Consider the following 20,859-nt stretch of genomic DNA (forward strand, 5'->3'; position numbering starts at 1 on the left):
CGACCAAATGTCAAAATAATTACATGGTGTTCTTATGGATATACTGTTCACGAAACATGGTGTGATTTGTTAGCAAATTAGCGGCAAGAGGAGAGAATTAGTTTTTCATAAAAACGGTCGCACAGCCTAACACAACATGGTGTCCAAGTATGTCCGTCATCCGCTGGTGCGCGGAATGGTAACGTACGCTTTCCTTTGGCCCACGGCGAACTTGGTTCAGCAAACGCTTGAGGGCAAAAGTTTCGGTGAGTCAGGCGGATGAAAGTAAAAATTGGTTGCATTTGCCAATGATAGTACGTTTTTATTATTTGCAGGCACGTTCGACTATCGCCAGTGTGCTCGGTATGCACTGTATGGCTCGCTGTACGTTGCGCCAACGATGTACGGCTGGGTGCGGATAACTACCATCATGTGGCCACAGATGAACCTGAGAACGGCGCTGTTGAAGGCGACGATCGAGCAGGCCACCTACGGACCGTTCGCCGGTGCCAGCTTTCTCTACTTCATGACGCTTCTGGAAGGCCGGTCGGCTAGCGAAGCGGCACGCGAAGTTTGTCTGAAATTTCCCCAAACCTACACTGTCGGGCTGACCGTGTGGCCGCTGGTACAAACGATCAACTTTGCCTTCGTGCCTGAGCGGAACCGGGTGCCGTTTGTTGCGGCATGCAGCTTTTTATGGACCGTTTTCCTTGCCTCCGTAAAACAGAAAGATCCATCGACAGAGGAAACGCATAACCAATAACGGTTAGCTTCCTGGCGCAAGGAAATACTTTCAATTTTATCTGTATTAGACAAATTTCACTGTACCTAACAGACCAAAGATCCGACGAATGATCTGATTGTGGTTTAAAAGTAAATTGAATTTACAGACCCACCGTAAGGGAACATTCCAGTTTTCCTATCAAATCGTGTAAATAGTTGTTGTTTGCGTACCGAGTTTAACTCGCATAGGACGAAACAAACCTAGGACAATACAAAGCATAGGAATACAGTATTTCGAAATGTGCCTTCTTTGAGCAGATTGAAATGCTTGCAAATAGTAACGAACAAATATTAAGGAACGAATTGGACTACTTGTGCAGAATGAAAACTCATAAAATGGGTTTCAGTAGGGGTGAATATAAATTGTTTAAAATAAAAGCGAGAACTCTACAATGTGTATTACACATTTTATTTGTACTCCAAGGTGTCGCGTGCGTTGTAAAATACCAACATCATAATCACCGAACGTGTCAATAATCTCAAGGTGATGTACATATCATAAATGGAGGATAAGTCACCTGTGTTGAGATACTTGAAGTTGGTGGAAGTTCTAAGAACGAGTTTCACTCAGAAAAATTGGTTTAAGTAGCGTATTTACTAGTCCGACTTCGTCGCAATTATTTTATTTTTTAAGTCAATTACATGCACACGGTATTTAGAGTCAGAAAGTTGAAATGCGAAAAATTTACGGAGCATGCAATTTGTATGAATTAGAAAATTTAAATGAAAAAATAAATGCTGTACGGCGCATGTAATAAATGTCGCTCTTAAAAAGAACGCGGATGTATTTTAAGTCCAGAATAATTGACAATTTAAAAAACAGAACTTCAAGAAAATGTAACAGCTGTTAGGCCTAGGCCAAAGAAGCTCGACAGTTGCATATTTCTCTCAGCATTCTATTGAATTTTTCAATCAAGGCCTGTGGGAGGAAATGAAAATATGAATCCATTTAAAAAGAGAAGATGAAAACGACTTCCTTTCCACCTACATCTGAACAATCTGATCATGCACTCGCAGGCATCCTCCAGGTACCCGTGGCGCCAGTAGGCGCATATGCTGATATATATCAGCTGGACAGGAGTATGCTGCAAACACCATGTCCGGACCCGCGTTAATGTGGCACGGGAAAACTGCTGAAAAGGACGTTGTCATATACAATTAAATTGAACGTACCATTTTATCTGCTAAATTCGAAAAAAACTATCGTATGTAAACTCCTGTAATTAGGCACCTTGGTATTATGTGCATCTCTATGTTAAGTACCTTGCATTAATCTTACCCATAACTATAAGTACCGTCAACTATGACAACTGTCAGAATAAACCGCGAGGCAGATTCTCTTCTGCAATCGACCTCCGACCAAAGCGGGCGTCTTTTTCGGTCTTCTCTCTTTGTGCTTGTGTCCCTGCGATTTGGTTAAACTAGTTTCAACGTAACCGTCGCTCTTCAGTTTATTCAGCTATAATTTAGCTACGGTGTTGTAACAGAAGTGGGATACCCGATAAAATGATAACAACAAGTGAAATGTTTAGTGCCGTCACCCAAGCCTAAGTGCCTGTACCCCCTCGGTAACCCTACCTGAGATATGGCAGTACCCCGGTCATGGCGAGGAGCAGGGCGTTCTTCAAGAGAAGCTCGCTTGGAAATTCGGCAATGAATCGTGACGTTGGAAGCTAATGAAGGCGCCCCGACACCTCCGCTGTCTCTTCCCGAGACCGTACAAGCCAGTTTGGAGAATTTCGTCCACAAAGAAACTTTGTGTTGTATCGTCCCAGAGAAGACGGCAAATGCCTCTGCACGGTTCGCCTACTTACCTGTAACCGCCGCATTAATCGTTAGGTCCGTCCATGTGCCCGCTCATGCTGAGTTGAAACTTTTGCTTCTTGACACTATGGAAGCTGTTTATAAAAAGTTACGTGGTGCCTGAAGAAATATGAGGCGATGATTGCCTCTTGCCCGACCTCGGTTACTACTCCTCGGACAACGGCCCCTGCTGCAAGGACACCTCCGGTCCCAACTCTAAAACCCCTCGGCCCCTCGGTTCCCAGTATGGCCACTACCAGAGTTCCTGCCCGCAACCCCTTCGACCCCGTGGAGCGTGCTTCAAGTGTCATCAGTCGGGGCATACTCATCGCGAGTGTCCCAACCGGGGCGCCACCACTGCTGCTGCCCACCCTTCGGATACTGACCACGCGGAAAATAGCGCTCTGTACGCTGAGCAAGAAACGGTATGTGTTATGATTAAGACTAATAATAAATGGTCAGGAGAAACTAAGGCCCGATCCTTACTTGACACAGGGAGTCCAGTAAGCTTTATTGCTGACTACTTGGTGCCCCCTGGCCATATCGGTGCCCCAGCCCCATCGGGATACAAAGGAATAGGAGATGATATACCAACGACCCGCGGACAGATTGAATGCCAGGTAGAGTTACGTAATAATACCGCGTTACAAAAGTTTGTTATTCTTCCCGGCAACAGTATGCCGTGGCCAATTATTGGGCGTGATTTACTTCGAAAGTTTATCATTTATCTTGTGTACCAGCGTAATCTTTCTCATTATGAGACCCAGTAATTCTCCCTATGCCTCACCCCTCGTACTGGTTAAAAAAAAAGAGTGGAGAAGTGCGTATATGCGTCGATTATCGGCCTTTAAATAAGATCACTGTCAGGGACAACTTTCCCCTTCCGTTAATTTAGACGTGCTTAGAACACCTTAGCAACAAACGTCTCTTCACTCTTTTAGATTTGAAAAGTTGATTTCAGGTTAGGGTGCATCAGGTTAGGATGCATGATGTTTCTATTAAATATCTTCGTTTGTGACACCCGACGGCCAGTACGAATACGTGAAAATGCCCTTCGGTCTTAAGAATGTCCCTTCGAAATTTCAAAGGTTCATTAACTCCATCTTACGCGAATTCATCGAGGCCGAACGATTGGTTGCCTACCTCGATGACATTATTATTGCTTCTTCTGATTTTTCTTCTCATTTGGAAACTTCGCGTTCAGTGCTAGAAAGGATAAAGCAGTTCGGTTTGGAGCTCCGTGTTAGCGAGTGTAAATTCGTTCACACCCGTCATCAATTCGAGGCTAGTGCATCAGATATACGACCAAGCAATACCCAACTGGCGGATTTTATCTTGTTAACATATTGTTATCATGTTAGTTAATTTTGTTGATGGATAACAAGACGGCTCCGCGGCAATACTTTCCAATGATGACTCAGGAGCGGGACCGGCAACTACCGAGGAGGTGTACAATTGCCGTATTTGCGAAATAGTCGCCGTGTAGGAGACATCTATGCCGGCCTCGTTGAGCGCACGCAGGAGGTCTTCCTTTCCCAACATGTCGGGAGCAATGTAGAATCGGCACACACACACGCGCACAGAAGATTTTACGAACTGTCTGGAAGCAATTGGATGGGTATCCCACTTCTGAGCTCCTAAGCCCTTGGGGTGAGGAGGGGAATTGAACTTGTGGATTTTCCGAGAGTTTGGTCCGTGCCGTGACTGTGCCGACACCTTCTATGGTTGCTTTGACACCGTCAGCCATTGTCACGAACATTTCGGTACATTTGTCTATTTGATCAAAAAACGCACGATCACTAGTCATGTGCCGCGACGCACCGCTATCAATGTACCAATTCCCTAGCTTGCCACTGTTTGCCAGCCACGACACTGGTCCTGCTACAGCACTATTCGCGCTACTTGTGGGTTGACTTTTAACACTTTTTTGTCCGTTGTTTCGGTTAAATAACCTACAATTTCGCTTAGTGTGACCCGGCTTACCACAATGAAAGCACACCATATCCTTTCTCTTGCTTCGCTCACGCACACTACTATTAATGCTTTGAACATGCAGCTCACTATCAGTTGAATCACTGCCCGTGCGCTCGCGCCTTTTTTCCCCTTCGGCCAAGAGCTTGCTCTTCACCAACTCCAATGTAAGGTTGTTGGCGGAAACCAATGCCGTTGTCAGCGGATCATACGATTCCGGCAAGGAACATAACAGCATGGCAACCTGCCATTTTTTCGGTATGGCCTCTCCCAAGTCTGCAATTTGCTGGACTAAACTTGAAAACTTATTCAAATGGTTTTCCATGTCCCCTCCTTCTGCCAATTCCAAGCGCGTAAGCCGCTTGAGCAGGTAAACCTCCGACCCCGCTTCGTGATACCTTTTCAAGGCATCCCACGCATCTTTAGCAAATTCTGCGTCACGTACAAGTCCTACTTGACTGTCGTACAAGCACAGCCTGATTGTCGCACGAGCACGCGAATCCTTTTATTTCCATACAGGCGTCACTGGTTTGGGCTCGTATAAGGCGCCAGAACTTGTCCGCACCGTAGCAACGCGCACCTGTGCATCCTTGCCGGTCTTGATCTTCACCACACGTCGTTTGAGCCAGCAGTTACGTGGCAATGTAGCGTCAACGATGACAACCTAATCATCCACTGCGATAGGTAGGTTTCGGGTTCTCGAACCACTTTGATCGCCGCGTGATCTCTGGTAAATAGTCCGTTACCCATCGCTTCAAAATTGGTTTGCCATGGTCAGGCAATAGTCATCTAACGTAACCAAGGGTTTTACTCTATTAGACGATCCCTGCAAGAAATGATTGGGTGTCAGCGCTGGTGAAGAATCATCGTCTACGGGTACGTGTGTCAGGGGTGGAGAGTTTACCATATTCTCAACTTCATTTAATAGATTTGTGAGTACCTCGTCCGTGAGGCTTTTGATATTTTCTTCTGCTCTAGCTAGCTCATTACTGTTCATTGGGCCTTTTATCTTCGTATCAATCTTCCGAGCATGTACGACACGAAGTACCCATCCTGTAACTCTTACTAAGTTAGTCCATCTAGAAAATTTAGTCGCATCGATCATTGGCGTTCTGGGAGTTTGATGGACTAGTACCCTAGCTGACCGCTCGTTTTCTGTAGCGGCCTGTCCGCGTGGTTGGGCTGGCCAGTGTTCCTCCGCATTTGAACCAACGACTTTCGTAGGAGAGGTCCGGCGAGTATTTCCATTCGGATATGTATTTTACCAACCAAGGAGGACCGCTCGTGGTACTCCTGGAGTTTTTCCTACATTTCGTTAGTCGTATCTGTCGTGACTTTTGCCCGGTTTCCTGCGTACACCCGCCATTCCGTTTAGAAGCAGTTTAGAAGCAGATTTCTTTTCTTTTTTTTTATATATTTGATTACAAATCCAAATGTTCAGACCGCTGTCTTACACGTCCGTCCAAAAACTGGCTGTCCTTTCGCTTTCTCTTGCTGATCGTCGCTCAATCCTCTCACCAAACGAACCCTCTTTTTTGTAACTCAGGATCTTAAGATTCTCTCTTGTGCCTCTCTTGTGTTGATAGCTAATCCTCTCATGATACATTCTCATTTTTCGTTACTCTCCAAGTTTCTTATCTATTCTATTCTCTACAGTATCCAACTGTATTACATGTAATAGTTGGCTGTCGTCCAAAGCAAGGCCGATTTCCCCCATCGCTTTCTGATTATTTTGGGTCCAGGTGCCATTCTTATCCTCCACCGGTTTCGGTTGACTTAGTATGTTCCAGAGTTCGTCAGCAGATAGGATAAGTTTCATTTTGAACTTCCAAATTACATAATTTCGGTCGTTCAGCTTTTCAATCGAACCACGTGCACTTTCAGCCATCTTGCTATTTCCGTTCGCACGTATTCGTTCGATTCCGATTCGTGTTTTCCTTTGATACTCTGTATCCTCTTATTCCACAAAAAAACAAAAGAGTCTCTAAGAATTTGTTTCTACTCTCTCTCTAGCGTCCTGGGCCAATAACCTGTTGGACTTGGTAATGAAGGACACAGAGAGAAGTAAATTAAGAGCACTTAAGATGAATGTATTTCAAGCGTGTATCCTATACAGAGGCCTATAGCCGTCGTTCGGGTGCCTGGATGATGTCCATGAGTAACCTTAAGAAAGCGTTCTCTGAAGTCCCTCGTGATAAACGGTCGCAGGTTATCGGTGTTGAACTTTGAACGAGCGTGGTGTTCGCTAACTGCTCTTTGCAGTAGATGAAGGCTGATGTCGTCTCAGGAGTCCATTACGAGTGGTGTTATGTCGTTCTTTCGATTGCCGGTAAGCATAGCAAGCAATCCCGATAAACTTGTTTTGCTCCTTAACGGTCGATGGAGTTTTCAAATTGCGAATAGCTTCTACCCGTTCTGGAAGAGTACCTATCATAGAACAAGAAAAAGACCATTGTAAAAGCCCATAGGGTTAAGCCATGGTATTCTTCATTCGCGGATGGAATGGTGTCCCGATTATCATGCCCTGTGTGAATTAAACTTGACTTTATTTAGATGATATTAACTTGAAGATGAGTAAGACCACACTGGCTCCTAGAATGTAAATGCTGATGCTCTGAATGCTGCCAGATGGCCCAAAAGCGAAATGGTCCTCATGGTCCCATTTCCATCTTGGAGCATCTGGAAGAGTTGTTTTGTCTGATAATGAAGCCCCAGATGGAAAGCAGTTTCCAACTGGATAAGAATATGTCCTAATTATGTGTTCCTCTCCAACACAAGGAAGCTCAATCATCTCCATGTGGCAGTTTCGCTCTATTTTGTAAGTGGATTCTGAGTTTGGTGAACTGGCTTTGAAAGTAACAAACATGAAGTCCTGCTCAGATCTAATTCCATGAACTTCTGTTTCAATTGAGTGACAATTGTGATCTGGTGTGACTTGTGAGGTTCCTATTGCATGTTATTTGAAACTCCTTAGCACTTAGAGAAGTTAAAAAAAATAGGTTGGATACCGTTTTCGTTCACCTGATGGCCTAGGAATATTATTTCCGAATTTCCAAGTTCGGTCTTGGCGCAGTTGATGTACAAATGGTACTCTTCCAGCCGACTGAAGAGTTGTATGAGGTGCTCGCGATGTTCTGCCATTGTAGCGGATGCAATAAAGATGTCGTCGATGTATACGAATATGAAGTTATATCCGCGTACGACTTCATTTATAAGACGGGGGACCACGAAAGCTCCTCCATTGTACGACTCGTCTCGCTCTATAAATCTGTTATGTTCGTCGCTGATTCTGGACTTGACAAATTCTAAGGAAATGCCGTTTTCTTGCACGCTGTCCAGTGCTGTTACCAATCCATCAAATGATGGCGGTAGGCTTCGGAGAAGCAAGCATACTTTCAAATCTTCATCGAGGGCGTTTCCCGAGGCATCAAGTTTTTCGAAGAACTCTTCTAATTGTTTAATGTGGCCTGCGATGTCACCACTTATAAAGTTTGCTGTGCCAGCTCGTTTTAAGAGTGACACGCGCATGGACCTGGTTGTCCTCTCATGATGCGCCTTCAGGGTGTCGAATACATCCTTTGCACTATGGCAATTTTTGATGATCGACAATTGGTCGTCTTCTAGCATGAGGATCAACGTAGCTTTTGCCTTTCTATCCAACTGAGTCTTTTTCTTGTGGAGCATCGTTTGCTACTGTGCTCCACAGGTCCTCTCTGGTTAGAAGCATGTTTGGTACTGTGGTGTTGCCGATCGTTTGGCATAGTGGCTACTTTGATTGATCAACCCCTTTATGCTGCTTAACTCGGCCTTGATTTCATTCCACGCCTCCAGGCACGGTGCGTGCATGTGCCCTCCGTTGCCAGCCGATGTACCTGTCGATCCATCGTTGGCCACGCGGGGGGAACTCACGGGAACCAGTTATCGCTTCAGGAGTATGAAACTTCCGGACACAATTAGCCTTCGTAAACAAGCATTCGGCTATCCGTAAAATTTCGTATGATGGTGGCAAGCTAGATAGAATCATAGCCATACAAATTTTGTCATTGAGACCTTCGTTCATTAGTTGCAACTGGGTATGCATCCGCAACATTTCACCTAGATGTTCAGGGAGGTTCCCTCCTGCAATCTCATGGAACATATTCTTCGCAGAGCCTGCAGCATGGATGGTAGCCCTATGCGTTTATGTATTGCGCACAAGGCGTCCCACATCTCTTTGGCCGTAGTTTTGGTCATGATATGCACCAATTGGCCATCTTCCACAGTTGCACTGATGAAAGTACGTGTTTTTCTATCTTGTTCGACCCAATAATCGGTTGGTTTCTCCGGATTTGGGTCTGTTACACGGGCTATGCTTGTTATATGCAACAATATTACACGGGTTTTGCTGTATGAAACAATGTTTATTTCGAACACTTTACACAACCGAAGAACACGACGTGAACGTACGGACCGATTACCTTTCGAGTGTGTCAAGCGTGTCACGCTTTCCGTTCCTTATATATTCTTTTTGGTACTCATGCGGAGGTCACGCAGCTCTCACTCTCTTAAGCTGGTCGCAACTTTGATTATTCGTTCAACAAGTAGAGCTAGCTGTTAAACCTAATTTTCCGAGAACTTTTGATAGCTTTTCATTCCAACAGTGGGCTGACTGTTTTAATCTGTAAATCCGGGTTTCGCAATAAGCACTGAAGTTGTCCAAAACTACGCGGTTAGCACGTGGTTTCCTCGCCGACATAACCTTACCCGACTGAGGTTACTTGGTTCTTTAGGTTACACTTGGCCGTCGGTGAGGGCACATATCACTTTTACGTTTTGAAGGCGTCTTTTGGATTACAATCCCACATCTGAGATGTAAACCGTAGCAATATTATAACGGATTAAACTGAAGAGCGACGGTTACGTAAAAACTAGGTTAACCAAATCGCAGGGACTTTTGGTCGAAGGTCGGTTGCAGAAGAGAATCCACGTCGTGGTTTATTCTGACAGTTCTGCTAGTTCACGGTACTTAATACTATCAGATAGGTTTAACAAAGGTGTTTGACGTATAGATATCCGCAAAATACCAAAGTGCCTAATTACAGGAGTTTGCACTTCAAAGGTTCACTTACTGAATCCTCCTTTATGTAACCAGTCTGATTTATGGTCTGATGTATGGCTGGTCAAGTTCTTGTTGCAGACTATCTTCTGGCTTCCATGATATCTCATTAGTAGCCAACCAGCAGCCCCAGCTATAGAAGCATGAAGTCCAAGGCTGTAAGATTGTTCCTCTTTTATGTAACCAGTCTGATTTATGGTCTGATGTATGGCTGGTCAAGTTCTTGTTGCAGACTATCTTCTGGCTTCCATGATATCTCATTAGTAGCCAACCAGCAGCCCCGGCTATAGAAGCATGCATGAAGTCCAAGGCTGTAAGATTGTTCGACAGAATTTCTTGTACTGACTTGATTAATTAGATCCGCCATTGTCGTGACTTTTGCCCGGTTTCCTGCGTACACCCGCCATTCCGATTAGAAGCAGTTTAGAAGCAGATTTCTTTTCTTTTTTTTTATATATTTGATTACAAATCCAAATGTTCAGACCGCTGTCTTACACGTCCGTCCAAAAACCTTTCCACGTCGGGACTATAGGGAGGGTGATCGATGATGTCCCAACCAAATTTCTTGAGCAGGTCAAGGGTAACGTTGGCTGTGTGCGGGCGCGCGTTGTTGTGGTGAAATTTCACTCCTTTGCTCAGCAATCCCGGGCGTTTGTTTTTTATGGCACGACGAAGCTTTTCCAGGGTCTCACAGTACCTTGCTGCATTGATAGTGGTTCCCCTTGGCATGAAATCCACCAACAATACCCCGTGGCGATCCCAAAACACCGTAGCCATCACCTTGCCGGCCGACAGTGTCGCCTTAAACTTTTTGGGTTTCGGAGAATCGCTATGGCGCCATTGTTTGGACGACTCCTTTGTTTCGGGTGCTCGCTAGGAGGAGGTCTCGCTAGGAGGAGGGAACCTCGCTAGGAGGAGGTCTCTTTTGAATGCCGGAAAAATTTACCTTTATAGTAGTCCACCATGGTTACTTTTATTCCCGGTACGTTCCGGGACAGTATCACTCCGTGCGATACGTGTGCGAAAGCGTCATCACCGCCTGCAGATGCGAACCCTGGCCCGATTCAGCGTACGTATTACGCAGCAGCTCCCATATCTGAAGAGGGGAATCGTCCTTCCCGAAGTGATGCGTGACATGATCATGATCTTCGCATGGTCTGTAGGGCAGTACTCGAGTCGTACTTCGCCATGAGCGCACAGATCCTGTATGAATCGTTCCTTCACCGGTAGCAAAACGAGTAGTATTTCATGACACCGTGATATCACAATGACGGGATTTTTGCATTTATGTGTGCATTTATTCGACAAGAGTACGTAGTAAAGGAAAGAATATCATTTCTCCCTCCTCTTCTCCGATGGTTTTCACTAGTTTACATTTTATATCTTGAAATTCTAATTCGATGGAAGATCTGACCTTGAAATGGCTCACAAATCTAGCCTCGGTGTTAATAGTGTTTGTTTCAATGTGCTTAGATTTTCGGCTTACTCCTACTATTGGCCGTTCACCTAGAAGTAGTTCCCCCAAAAACTGGCCGACTCGAACTTTTCCACGAATCACTACATCCACTTTGTCCGCTTTAGAACAGTCTCCAAGAATTACATTCACTTGCTACCCACATCGTTCTTCGCCGTCTTACCTCTTCCATATTTCTCATTATATCACGTCAACAGATAGTCCAATCCGGTTTTATTACCATCACTCGATGGACAATGCATGGATAAAACCTATAACCTGATAATGTAAATGATTAAATTAATGCTTATTTAACAATATCAAACAAAAACCCACCAGCACGTCAACAGATAGTCCAATCCGGTTTTATTACCATCACTTATGGTATATGGGGACTTATTTTACCCTCACAGTGGACTTCTTTTACCCTGACAGGGAACTTCTTTTACCCTCACGGGGGACTTATTTTACCCTCACAGGGGACTTCTCTTACCCTCATAGGGGACTTTTAATTGTTCGCTTGCCGACGTGCGTCATTGTCGTGATCGTCAGGCATATCATGCTTTTTATTACTTGCCATCTTTCTTCTGCCGAACATGCACTTAACAACGTGACGCATGCTAGTACGGGGTTCCCTCCATCTGTCCTCCTTTTCGGTACTGAACAAGAAGACATTCCCTACACAGATGAGTTAACCGAATACTTGAGTTCTTACCATCGGGCCACTGAACAGGACTTGGCGCGTATACGGGACGAGGCCTCGGACAATATCATTAAGTCACAGCTTGTATACGAGGAATATTTTCGAAGACATCATAAGTCTGTCCCTATGTATCAAATCGGTGATTATGTAGCCATTCGTAATATCCACATTAGCTCCCCTACCTAACAAGATGTTTGTACCTAGATTCAAGGGACCATATGTAGTCCAGAAAGTTTTACCGAACGATCGGAATGTTGTTAGAGATATTGAAGGCGGTGCGATCACGCAGATACCCTACGACGGGGTTCTTGAGGCTAATAAACTTAAGAAGTGGGCAGAACCGAATGTAACTGACCACACTTAGGATTTATGCGATAAGGATTAATACGACTAAAAAGAATTATAATCAAATTGAGGGCAATTTGAGAGTCAGGATAGCCGAACTGTAAACTCCTGTAATTATGCACCTTGGTATTGTGTACATCTCTATTTTAAGTACCTTGTATTAATACCCATAGCTATAAGTACCGTGAATATATAGTGTGTATTTATCTTGGTCCAAACAATGACAACTTTTGTTTTATTTGACAGCAAGTGGAATGGAATTTGGTAGTGTTGTGGCAATAGATAAACATAACAATTTTTGTTGACTCATAACTTATAATTTCCCGACATCGTCGAAGTGTTACAAGGGTTCCAATGAGCTCTAGGTCAACATTATTTCCCTATTTACGCCATTTCGTGGTGGTAGCTTTGGGAATTATATTATTTTACTCACTAGCGTCCAAGCATAATCAGCTTCTTCAGTATTTCCGTGGTGCCTTAGAACCTGTTCCAACCAACGAAGGAGTAATCTTTACCGCATCTCAGCTTTTGCAGTACAATGGTAGAGAAAGCAAGAGTCTATATTTAGTTATTTTAGGGCATGTTTATGATGTTACCAAGGGTGAGAAGCATTACGGCGAAGGACAGGCGTATCATATGTTCGTTGGTAAGAATAACCGTTAGATGTGTTTGGCCGTATTGTTTGATATATGAATAATTACTCCATTCCACTGCAGGGCATGACGCAACTCGGTCGTTTGTTACCGGCGAGTTTGACCATTATACTGAGGAACTAAGCGATGTATCAGCGCTGACCGATACGGAGTTGCAACAGCTGCTCACGTGGAGAGACTTCTACGATAAAACATATCCCTATCGCGGAAAAGCGATCGGTCGATACTTCGATCAGTTTGGTAAAGAAACGGCATACCATCGACACGTGTTAGATCGTGCAGCTAAGGCCGAGGAGACTAAAAACGCCGGCACAACATATCCGTCCTGCAATGTTGAATGGAAGAAGGATATCGGAACGCGCGTCTGGTGCACGAACCGCAGCGGGGATGGGGTGGAGCGACAGTGGACTGGCTTCCCAAGGAAAGTAGTCCCCAGCGGGAATGATGATGATGACGATCAGTCACGTAGCGTTCAATTTTGTGCGTGTGTCCCAGAGGAAGTGTCCGATGCACAGTACGTTGCTTTTGCGGGATGTGAAGCCAGTGCCGTTTCTTGCACCATCCCGGATCAAAACTAATTTCTTTGGCACCGAAGTTCCGTCCATTCCGTCCAGAGAGCAACAAGCAAGCACAGTATCGTATTAGCATCACTGCTTTGTATTGATGAAACACAGGCTGATTTGTTGGGCCAATCATACATATCAATATTGTTAAGCATTTCATGGATTTTAAAGAAATATAAGTCGTAACTTATCCGTTGAACTAGAGAATTAAATAAAAACCAATGATAATAAGTCGTAGCTAACTGTTCATAAAAACGGGACCTTCTCCGGGACGCATTTCGTAGCGCGTTGAAAGTTTCTCGTAAGTATTTTTTGACATAATTCGAACCTGGCTTCTCATCTACAGGCATCTCTGAAGAATTCCTCATGTAATCTAAATCACAAAGATGATACAATCGAAACTCCAGACCGTGCAATTAGCTTTAAAAAAACAGAGATGAATTTCAAATATCACACGCTGCTATGGTCTAGGTCGCTGGTTGTCTCCACTGGCGGCTTCGTTTCCTATTCCTGCAATAGCTTGCTGCTGCTGTGCCGCTAGCTCATTAGCCATCTGGTGGAGGTGCTGGTGCTGTTGCTGCAGCTGCTGCAGATGCTGACTTCGGAAGCCATATTTCCGGATATTCTCCTGTGTGTAGTCCAGTATGTTACGTTGTTTGGCGCGGTTGTGCTTCTTCTGGTGGAAGTATATTTTTAGCACCCCCTTGATCGCCACAAACGCGAACCCGCCCAGCAGCGTACGATGCAGATCATTTTTGATCGATTTGAAAAACATTTTGCCAACGATCGTCGATACAGTGGGAAGCATGAGTGCACCGCAGAAAATGCGCGTCACCGACAGCGGCTCCGATGCGTTGATCGAGTTGTTGGGGAAGGGTTCCGGATAGCTTGGAGTAGGTTCGTTTCTGAAATCCAAAAAATAAGCCACATAAGTACATTTAATGTGAAACCAATCCAGCTAGCAGGGATGATTCTTACGTTACTGGCAGCATGAATGAAATAACCGGGTATTTGCGAATGTTGTACTGGGTGTTTTGTAGCATGCGCAGCACGATATCTTCCCACCGAATCATTCTACCCAGGACCAAGGCAGCGGGGATCGCCGGCAGGCACACAAGCAGAGCGAGCGGTTCGGCCTGTTCCAAAATCAAAAGACCTCGTTCGAAGCCTGTGGTTTGCAGCACGGTCACCGCCCCGAAAGTAATCGCCGACCAGTAGATGGAGCAAACGATCGCACCGGCCGCAACGCACGGGCTTAGCTGCTTGGCGATAATGTCCAGCCGCTCCAGCATAAACGCGAAGCTTCCCATCGACGGCAGGATGATGATGTACTCGGTCTGGCACTGAGGGCAGCTGATGCTCTTGTATGGATTGCCCTTTTGCTTTTCATCGATCCAGCGCTTCAGGCACGACTGATGCACCCATTTGGTAGCACCTCGGCAATTGCACGGCTGTACCCACGGTGCAAATTTGTCATCCTCCTCGGTTGCAAAGCACACCCAGCAGTATCGCTCCTCCTGTTCGTCCGTGCCAGCGGAAGACTGATTCACTCGTTCAGTTGCAGTGCTAGAGCCATTGTTTGGCAGAGCTTGTCCTTCGCCGCTTGTGCCCTGCTGCTGCTCGTCGGTAGCGCCGGATTCCAGCTCGTCCGAAAGCATCGTCAAAGACACACCGTGTGGCGTCGATGCCTTTTGCTCTGTTGAAACGTACGAACTTACTATTCTTTGCGCGATTTACGCGACGCTTTTCTTCGCGAGACTTCCTTCTGATCAGGTTTAATTGCAAAACATTGCCTACTGTCAATGTAGCGTAGGTTATATGCGCACATACATTTTGGCACTTCGTAAGGGTTGGCTTTCCGTGCAGGGCTGCTTACCTGGAGTTGAATTCAAATATAGCGGAAAGAAACCGTTGTTACAAAGCGGAACAAATTTCATCTTCATTCGGATTCGGGTTGGTATCTAAGTGGTCAACAAAGAGATACAATTATAGCAGAATATCATTGCAACTTTTTATTGTGCTATTTGTACATATCAAACAAAATATCTGTATTGCATTTTGGTCCTCCAATTTCGTAGCTTTGCTGTTAGAAACGGTGGCGGATTTTTTTGGAATGCACGACCTGAATTGTAAAATATGTATTTTTCCGCATCATCGAGACGTGTCGGTCGTTGGGAACGTACAAGTTTTCATAGACTATGTATTTACATGAAACATATTTACCTTGTGTATCCCCATCAACTAACAAACAAAACAAAAACATTAAAAGCAGAGCAACAACCCATGCGAGAAAACTAAATGCCACGCAAAACGTTGGGGGAATATAACAAGTGTGTAGTGTAGTATTTACGTTAAAACAGATTGCCAATTAGCGCATCGGTAGCGCATCACATTAGCAAATACATCATGGTGCTTCGGTTCTCCGATCTGATTGCTTTCGTTGCGAGTTTGCGGTGTAACTCTCGTATTTCCTGTAAGTCTTTGCTTTGCTGCCTAGCCGGCCTAGATGGCCATGTCATTCACAATAAAACTAGCTAACATGAGCGATTCCTTCCAGGGCGGGCAGCTCAGATGGGCTGTATCTTTAATCGGTGTAACGCAATCCCAGGAATTCATCCCTTTTTGCACGGTACTCGAGGAAACGTGTAGTTCCAAATCTAAAAGTAGAAAGGAGAAGGGTTTAGGTTCAGTTCGGTCAAAATCCAATCTTATGATGCTTGTGTTCTTCAAATCGTTAATTTGCATTAACACTTACTGCACAAAATCAAAATCGATGGTAGAGTGTTCTGCCTGTATGAGGGCCCAAACTGCCCAGTGGAAGTGTGAGGCGAGTGCGTACTGGTTGACCTGCACGTACAACCGCTGCACGTCGCCTTCCGTCGGTGCAGAACCGATGCCACGGTACTCGCGGATGTACTCGCCGAGCCAACGGAGCTGGAAAGCGCGGTCCGGATAGCGCCCGTAGTCGATGTCGTCGATGCCCGCAAATTCTGTGAAATGGTTGCCGATATCGAATGCCTGATGGTTCGGAGCGGCGTACTCATAATCGATGAACGTGACACGCTCCCGTTCCTCATCGTAGATCACATTGCCAAGAAGCAGATCGTTGTGGCAAAACACGATCGGACTGTTCGTTTCTAGTAGCCTCCGATACAGATCTTCAAACTCCGCCCGGAGTTCGTCGATTCGTGGAAACACCTTCCATACGCTAGGATCCAACGATTGCGACATGGCGGAGGAGAAAAGTCAAAGGAATTCTGGTATGTTAATCTTGTTTATAGTTCTCTATTATGCTTTTAATAGATACAGATCGTTTTCCGTATAAATTTGATGTTGGCAAACTGGAGAAGGCAGAAACTAGTTTTTGAAAACGGTTTTCTCTGTTAAACAATAAGTACACGTGAACATGCCTAATCCAAGATACATTCTACATACCGTTCATTTTTGATTGGATCGCTGAATGTGCTCGGGATGAGTTGTAGGAATTGCTCAGTCTTTGCGGGCAGCGCCGGTGCGACCGGATTTGCTCCCGTTCCGGATTGTTCGGAAACCTTGTGCATCTGGGCCATCCGGCGAGCGACCAGCGGCCAGATGCGCTCGTGCCGACAGGTGCTTGTCGTTAACGTCACTCCCGGCACGTACTCGTAGGCGAGCCCGTTGGTGAACGTGGCGTACAGTGCGGGTGCGTAACCGTACCGATGAAGCAGCTGGATGTTTTCCGTCTCCGTGCGTCGGTCGATGAGCATTTCCGTCTTGTTGCCGTACACGCGGATCAGTACGACGTCTTCGTCGGTTACGGACCCGCCTGGGCTGGGAGGCGGTTCATAGAAGCAGCCGACCAGCTTATTAGTGATACCATCGGTAAAGAGCTGCGAACACAAAACATTGTCTATCATGAAACGGCCCCGTATATGCTTATGCGAAGAGACATGCTAATTTATCTTTAAAGTTATTGCCCCATAGTGCCAAAAAGGAATACCGCATACCCATTTTGCCAAAATCCAGGAGCTACCCAGGAGATGATAGCCGAGAAATTGGCGTTATGCGGAGATCCATAATTTTTACCATTATCATTTCATTTGACGCAATTAACGACATTATCTGCGGGACGGGTTGAGTTCAGTGATAGATGATAGGGTCCCCTGGGAGTAAATTTCCTGCCATGCCAATTATCGTCATCTTGATAATTATTTTTGCGTCTCGGTGTCAGATTAACGGTGACGTTCAAAAAGTTTCAGAATGTTGTATGATTCTTTGCCTCAACCAACAATTTGGTAAGCCATACACTGTTTGAAATTGTTTTACTTGGTCAAAATGGGTTGCCATTTAAAGTCTCTATTCCTACATCATCATTTTGTAGCCCAAAATTGTCTCATTCCCGTGTGTTTCAATATGTTGATTTTCTGAAACGGTACGACAACATACAGTTAAGCCAGGCAACTGATGCGTCAGGTAATTATTATCTAGGAACGTCAGGCCTCTCCGGAAATTGTTATTAATGACTCATTTACCGCATCGGTGCACATCATTATCTGAACCATTCCTGTCTAGTGGCGAAGAGGGGAAAGTATGCCTTGCGGGCGTTTATCTCGTCCATTCATTCGTATCGCTCAGAGAATGTGCAATTGCAGCAGCAAAGATGGCAAAGTTTAAGTCCTTCTTACATTCCCTGCCGCGGCTAGGTGGCGGGTGTGAAATGCTAGCCATTTCAAGGCCCACGTACATACGTGGCTACGTGTTTACGGTTTCAATTTCGTCGCAGCGAAATCGCGTCAATAAGCAAACGTTAACCAATCGATTGGCATTTGGTTTGGATGTGGTGAAGGGTGGGTACCGGTTCAGGTTGTTGCCAAATAGCATCGATGATCATAAGACCTGAATATATGACCAGGTTTCGGTGGTTGTAAGTATAGGATTGATTCGGGAAAACTTATTTTATTGCAGTTACATGAAGGCAATGCAACACCACTCGGTTCTTTGTTCCGCTAACGTTCTACACTGTGTAATGCGTGCAATTGAACAAAGAAGTTGTTAGCCAAGGCTGGAGCGCATGGAAGGAGTCCGTGTGGAGCCACAAGGCGACCCTGTCTCGGAAGACCGTGAAGCTCGGCGGCATGTGCTAGTTTTCCGAAAGCTACTGACCTTAAACCGTATGCTGTCGCTGTGCCAATCTGGCCTGATAACCTTCAGTATCTCGATGGCACCGGGGGTGACCGCGTGCTCGCTGACCGTCAGCGACAGACGTGGGACGGCCGGCTGCGTGTCCGTGCCACCGTTCTCGGTGACGTCGGGCCGATCCGGTGACGACATGGTGGTCCCGGAATGACTGGGATGCTGGGCCAGCTGTGGCAGGACCTGTTCTGAGTGTGTGTGTGGGTTGCTAGGCTTTCCGCGTGCGGCACGTTACGGCACTACCATGTAGTGCGCCTGCCCGGTGCGTATGCAAACCCCCGTACCCGACGCAGTGGCCGGAAAGGGTTTTTTTAACGATTGGTCGTTGCCCTAAAAACCAGAAACTGCAAATATATCTCCCCGTAGATAGTTGTATTTATCACTGAGCTCGGTGGTCCTAGCTGGGAGCGTTCCTTTCGTTGGCCGTCGCGTCTTTGCGAGCGGTGAGGTTGATGGTGGTAGGGTTTGTTTATGCCGTACGTTGATGGATTGAGTAATGTGTTTGGTTCGGGTTGTTATTTGCTCTCGCCAAAGCACCACCACCGCCGAACTATGTAATAACAAATAAAACCAGACCACAGGCTAACGAGCACAACAAATACGGTTCACTAACGTTCAGCGGGCTTGCGGATTAATCGAACCGTTATCCGGCGTTACAGCGCGTAGATAATCGACAACAGAGCAATCCAGCACTAACATCGCATCGCACAGCATACCATTGCAAGTGTAATCGCGGCGCCGGTTGTACGTAGACTAAGCATTCGAGCGATCGGCACTAAGCTCCCGACGCCTAAGCGCCGCCAAGAGACACCACAGCGCCGCACACAACCGCCGACCGTGGCCCAACCCGGCATGGTGGTGCGTGTAACTGCAGTACGGTTGATGTTTTGTGCTTCATTTTTTTCTTCCCCAAAGCCGCTGCCGTCGCGTTGTCACATCGCGTTTGGTGAACCGGAACGAATCGGCATATGGCGGCGGACACGGCGGTGTGGCGATATATCGCGAGAGTGCGAAGATGCATACAATACATGCGGCCGCCTCCGGGGAGAGTCCGCGAGATTGCCTGCCGCGAGTGGCGCGAAAAGGGCGCACGCGCGATGGAGATGGATACAGCGGTGCGTGATTCTGCGTTTCCGCTGCGAGAGCAGGAGAACAGACCACTCCACGAGAGACTCCAGCCCAAGGGATGGAAGGAGGGTGGGGGATGGGGCGGGGGGCAGCATACATGTGCCGATGCATCCCGGCCTACGTCTTCCCCCTTGGCCACATTCCCTTCCCGCTACAGCATAGGAATCGTACACTACTACTACTTGCGTCGACTGAAGCAATCATGCTAATGATTCATTTAATGACCATCCTGATTCGGTCCTGATGATGTCCCATCAGAATGGTCATTACACCGGCATTACACTGTCGTATGTGTGGGTCGTTAAAGAGCCTTAAAGGTAACTTCATGCCAATCATGCGATTTAAAGCTTTAAATCAAGCGTTGTGCCAATTTCGAGAACAACATACACTTTTTGGGAAAAAGACACCAATCTCCCCCTCCCCCCCCCCCCCCCCTCCCGCTCTTTAATTTTTAACCATCCGTTATTGGGTTGAATGCTTCCAATTGATGTAAGGAAATGTGAGGCAAAATGCCCCCCCTTAAGCGGAAAAAAATTATTTCTCGCAAACCATTCATGGAAAATACTTCAAACTTTCATAGTTAGATTATCTAACCTCTCTTCTACTGCAAAAGAAAAAAAAACTTTATCAAAACTCTTAAATTGTTATAAAAATGAAGATTTTTGAAGAGCAACTCCAAATAAAAAAAATGTTTTGTTGCAATGAATTTTACATCGTATATTTCAATATTAAATATCTTAAATTAATAACTTGTGAGTTGCGGATGCAGAAAAGGTACAATCTCTGCCTTACATAAGCCGGTGAATCCAATGCTGTTCAGTATTATTTAGGTACCATCTTGAGTTGGTTGATTATGTTTCTTCTTCAACATCTCAGGATGTATTAGATGTATTAGACAAGCTATTAAAGTATTCTATCACTTCTTTTTGTTTAAAATGACTTAACTCAGCTAAAAAAGAGCCTGGGTATTTTTTTTAGCAACACTTTCCTCTATTTTTGTTTTCAAATCGTGTGCAGGTAAACCTGGTGCGATCGTTATAAAATATTTATAATTTGAGCTGATGCATCCTAGAAATGTTTGCGCTACAGCCGGTGCATTTACCCCCCGGTTTCTCCTACCTCGACAAGAATGTATTTGCAATCGGTGCACGAGAAGACTAGCCTAGTCGAACGTACACATCGTTACGGCTTCCGGAGCGTTGTATCCCACG

The 20,859-nt window shown here is 45.6% G+C and overlaps 4 protein-coding genes across 4 annotated transcripts; 2 read left to right on the forward strand and 2 right to left on the reverse strand.

The window, feature by feature from the left end:
• Positions 1 to 23: 23 nt before the first annotated feature.
• LOC131269157 (mpv17-like protein) lies at positions 24 to 1,436 on the forward strand. Its single transcript, XM_058271485.1, has 2 exons — positions 24 to 245; positions 315 to 1,436. Exons 1-2 carry the CDS (start codon positions 137 to 139, stop codon positions 740 to 742), a joined length of 537 nt encoding a protein of 178 aa, XP_058127468.1. The 5' UTR covers positions 24 to 136; the 3' UTR covers positions 743 to 1,436.
• A 10,974-nt stretch (positions 1,437 to 12,410) lies between these two features.
• LOC131269107 (neuferricin homolog) lies at positions 12,411 to 13,428 on the forward strand. Its single transcript, XM_058271427.1, has 2 exons — positions 12,411 to 12,778; positions 12,849 to 13,428. The coding sequence occupies exons 1-2, from the start codon at positions 12,487 to 12,489 to the stop codon at positions 13,361 to 13,363; spliced, it is 807 nt and encodes a 268-aa protein (XP_058127410.1). The 5' UTR covers positions 12,411 to 12,486; the 3' UTR covers positions 13,364 to 13,428.
• Positions 13,422 to 15,118, reverse strand: LOC131269106 (E3 ubiquitin-protein ligase MARCHF5). The gene is made up of 2 exons (XM_058271426.1): positions 14,327 to 15,118; positions 13,422 to 14,253 (listed from the first exon to the last, which is right to left on the reverse strand). The coding sequence occupies exons 1-2, from the start codon at positions 15,004 to 15,006 to the stop codon at positions 13,809 to 13,811; spliced, it is 1,125 nt and encodes a 374-aa protein (XP_058127409.1). The 5' UTR covers positions 15,007 to 15,118; the 3' UTR covers positions 13,422 to 13,808.
• Positions 15,119 to 15,334: 216 nt separating this feature from the next.
• LOC131268765 (ethanolamine kinase) lies at positions 15,335 to 19,491 on the reverse strand. Its single transcript, XM_058271041.1, has 4 exons — positions 18,491 to 19,491; positions 16,784 to 17,217; positions 16,104 to 16,556; positions 15,335 to 16,005 (listed from the first exon to the last, which is right to left on the reverse strand). Exons 1-4 carry the CDS (start codon positions 18,656 to 18,658, stop codon positions 15,933 to 15,935), a joined length of 1,128 nt encoding a protein of 375 aa, XP_058127024.1. The 5' UTR covers positions 18,659 to 19,491; the 3' UTR covers positions 15,335 to 15,932.
• Between the last annotated feature and the right edge of the window lie 1,368 nt (positions 19,492 to 20,859).

Source organism: Anopheles coustani, chromosome X (genome assembly GCF_943734705.1).
Source record: "Anopheles coustani chromosome X, idAnoCousDA_361_x.2, whole genome shotgun sequence".
In the NCBI taxonomy this organism is placed as follows: Eukaryota; Metazoa; Arthropoda; class Insecta; order Diptera; family Culicidae; genus Anopheles; species Anopheles coustani.

What these genes read in the sequence shown, in the direction of transcription:
- LOC131269157 (XM_058271485.1), top strand. Translation starts at nt 137, where the DNA reads ATGGTGTCCAAGTATGTCCGTCATCCGCTGGTGCGCGGAATGGTAACG. An exon ending in GCTTGAGGGCAAAAGTTTCG is followed by an intron (nt 246 to 314) that starts GTGAGTCAGGCG and finishes TATTATTTGCAG; the next exon opens with GCACGTTCGACTATCGCCAG.
- LOC131269107 (XM_058271427.1), top strand. Translation starts at nt 12,487, where the DNA reads ATGAGCTCTAGGTCAACATTATTTCCCTATTTACGCCATTTCGTGGTG. An exon ending in GGCGTATCATATGTTCGTTG is followed by an intron (nt 12,779 to 12,848) that starts GTAAGAATAACC and finishes ATTCCACTGCAG; the next exon opens with GGCATGACGCAACTCGGTCG.
- LOC131269106 (XM_058271426.1), bottom strand. Translation starts at nt 15,006, where the DNA reads ATGCTTTCGGACGAGCTGGAATCCGGCGCTACCGACGAGCAGCAGCAG. An exon ending in TCATTCATGCTGCCAGTAAC is followed by an intron (nt 14,254 to 14,326) that starts GTAAGAATCATC and finishes TTTGGATTTCAG; the next exon opens with AAACGAACCTACTCCAAGCT.
- LOC131268765 (XM_058271041.1), bottom strand. Translation starts at nt 18,658, where the DNA reads ATGTCGTCACCGGATCGGCCCGACGTCACCGAGAACGGTGGCACGGAC. An exon ending in GCGACAGCATACGGTTTAAG is followed by an intron (nt 17,218 to 18,490) that starts GTCAGTAGCTTT and finishes TTGTGTTCGCAG; the next exon opens with CTCTTTACCGATGGTATCAC. An exon ending in ATCGATTTTGATTTTGTGCA is followed by an intron (nt 16,006 to 16,103) that starts GTAAGTGTTAAT and finishes TTCTACTTTTAG; the next exon opens with ATTTGGAACTACACGTTTCC.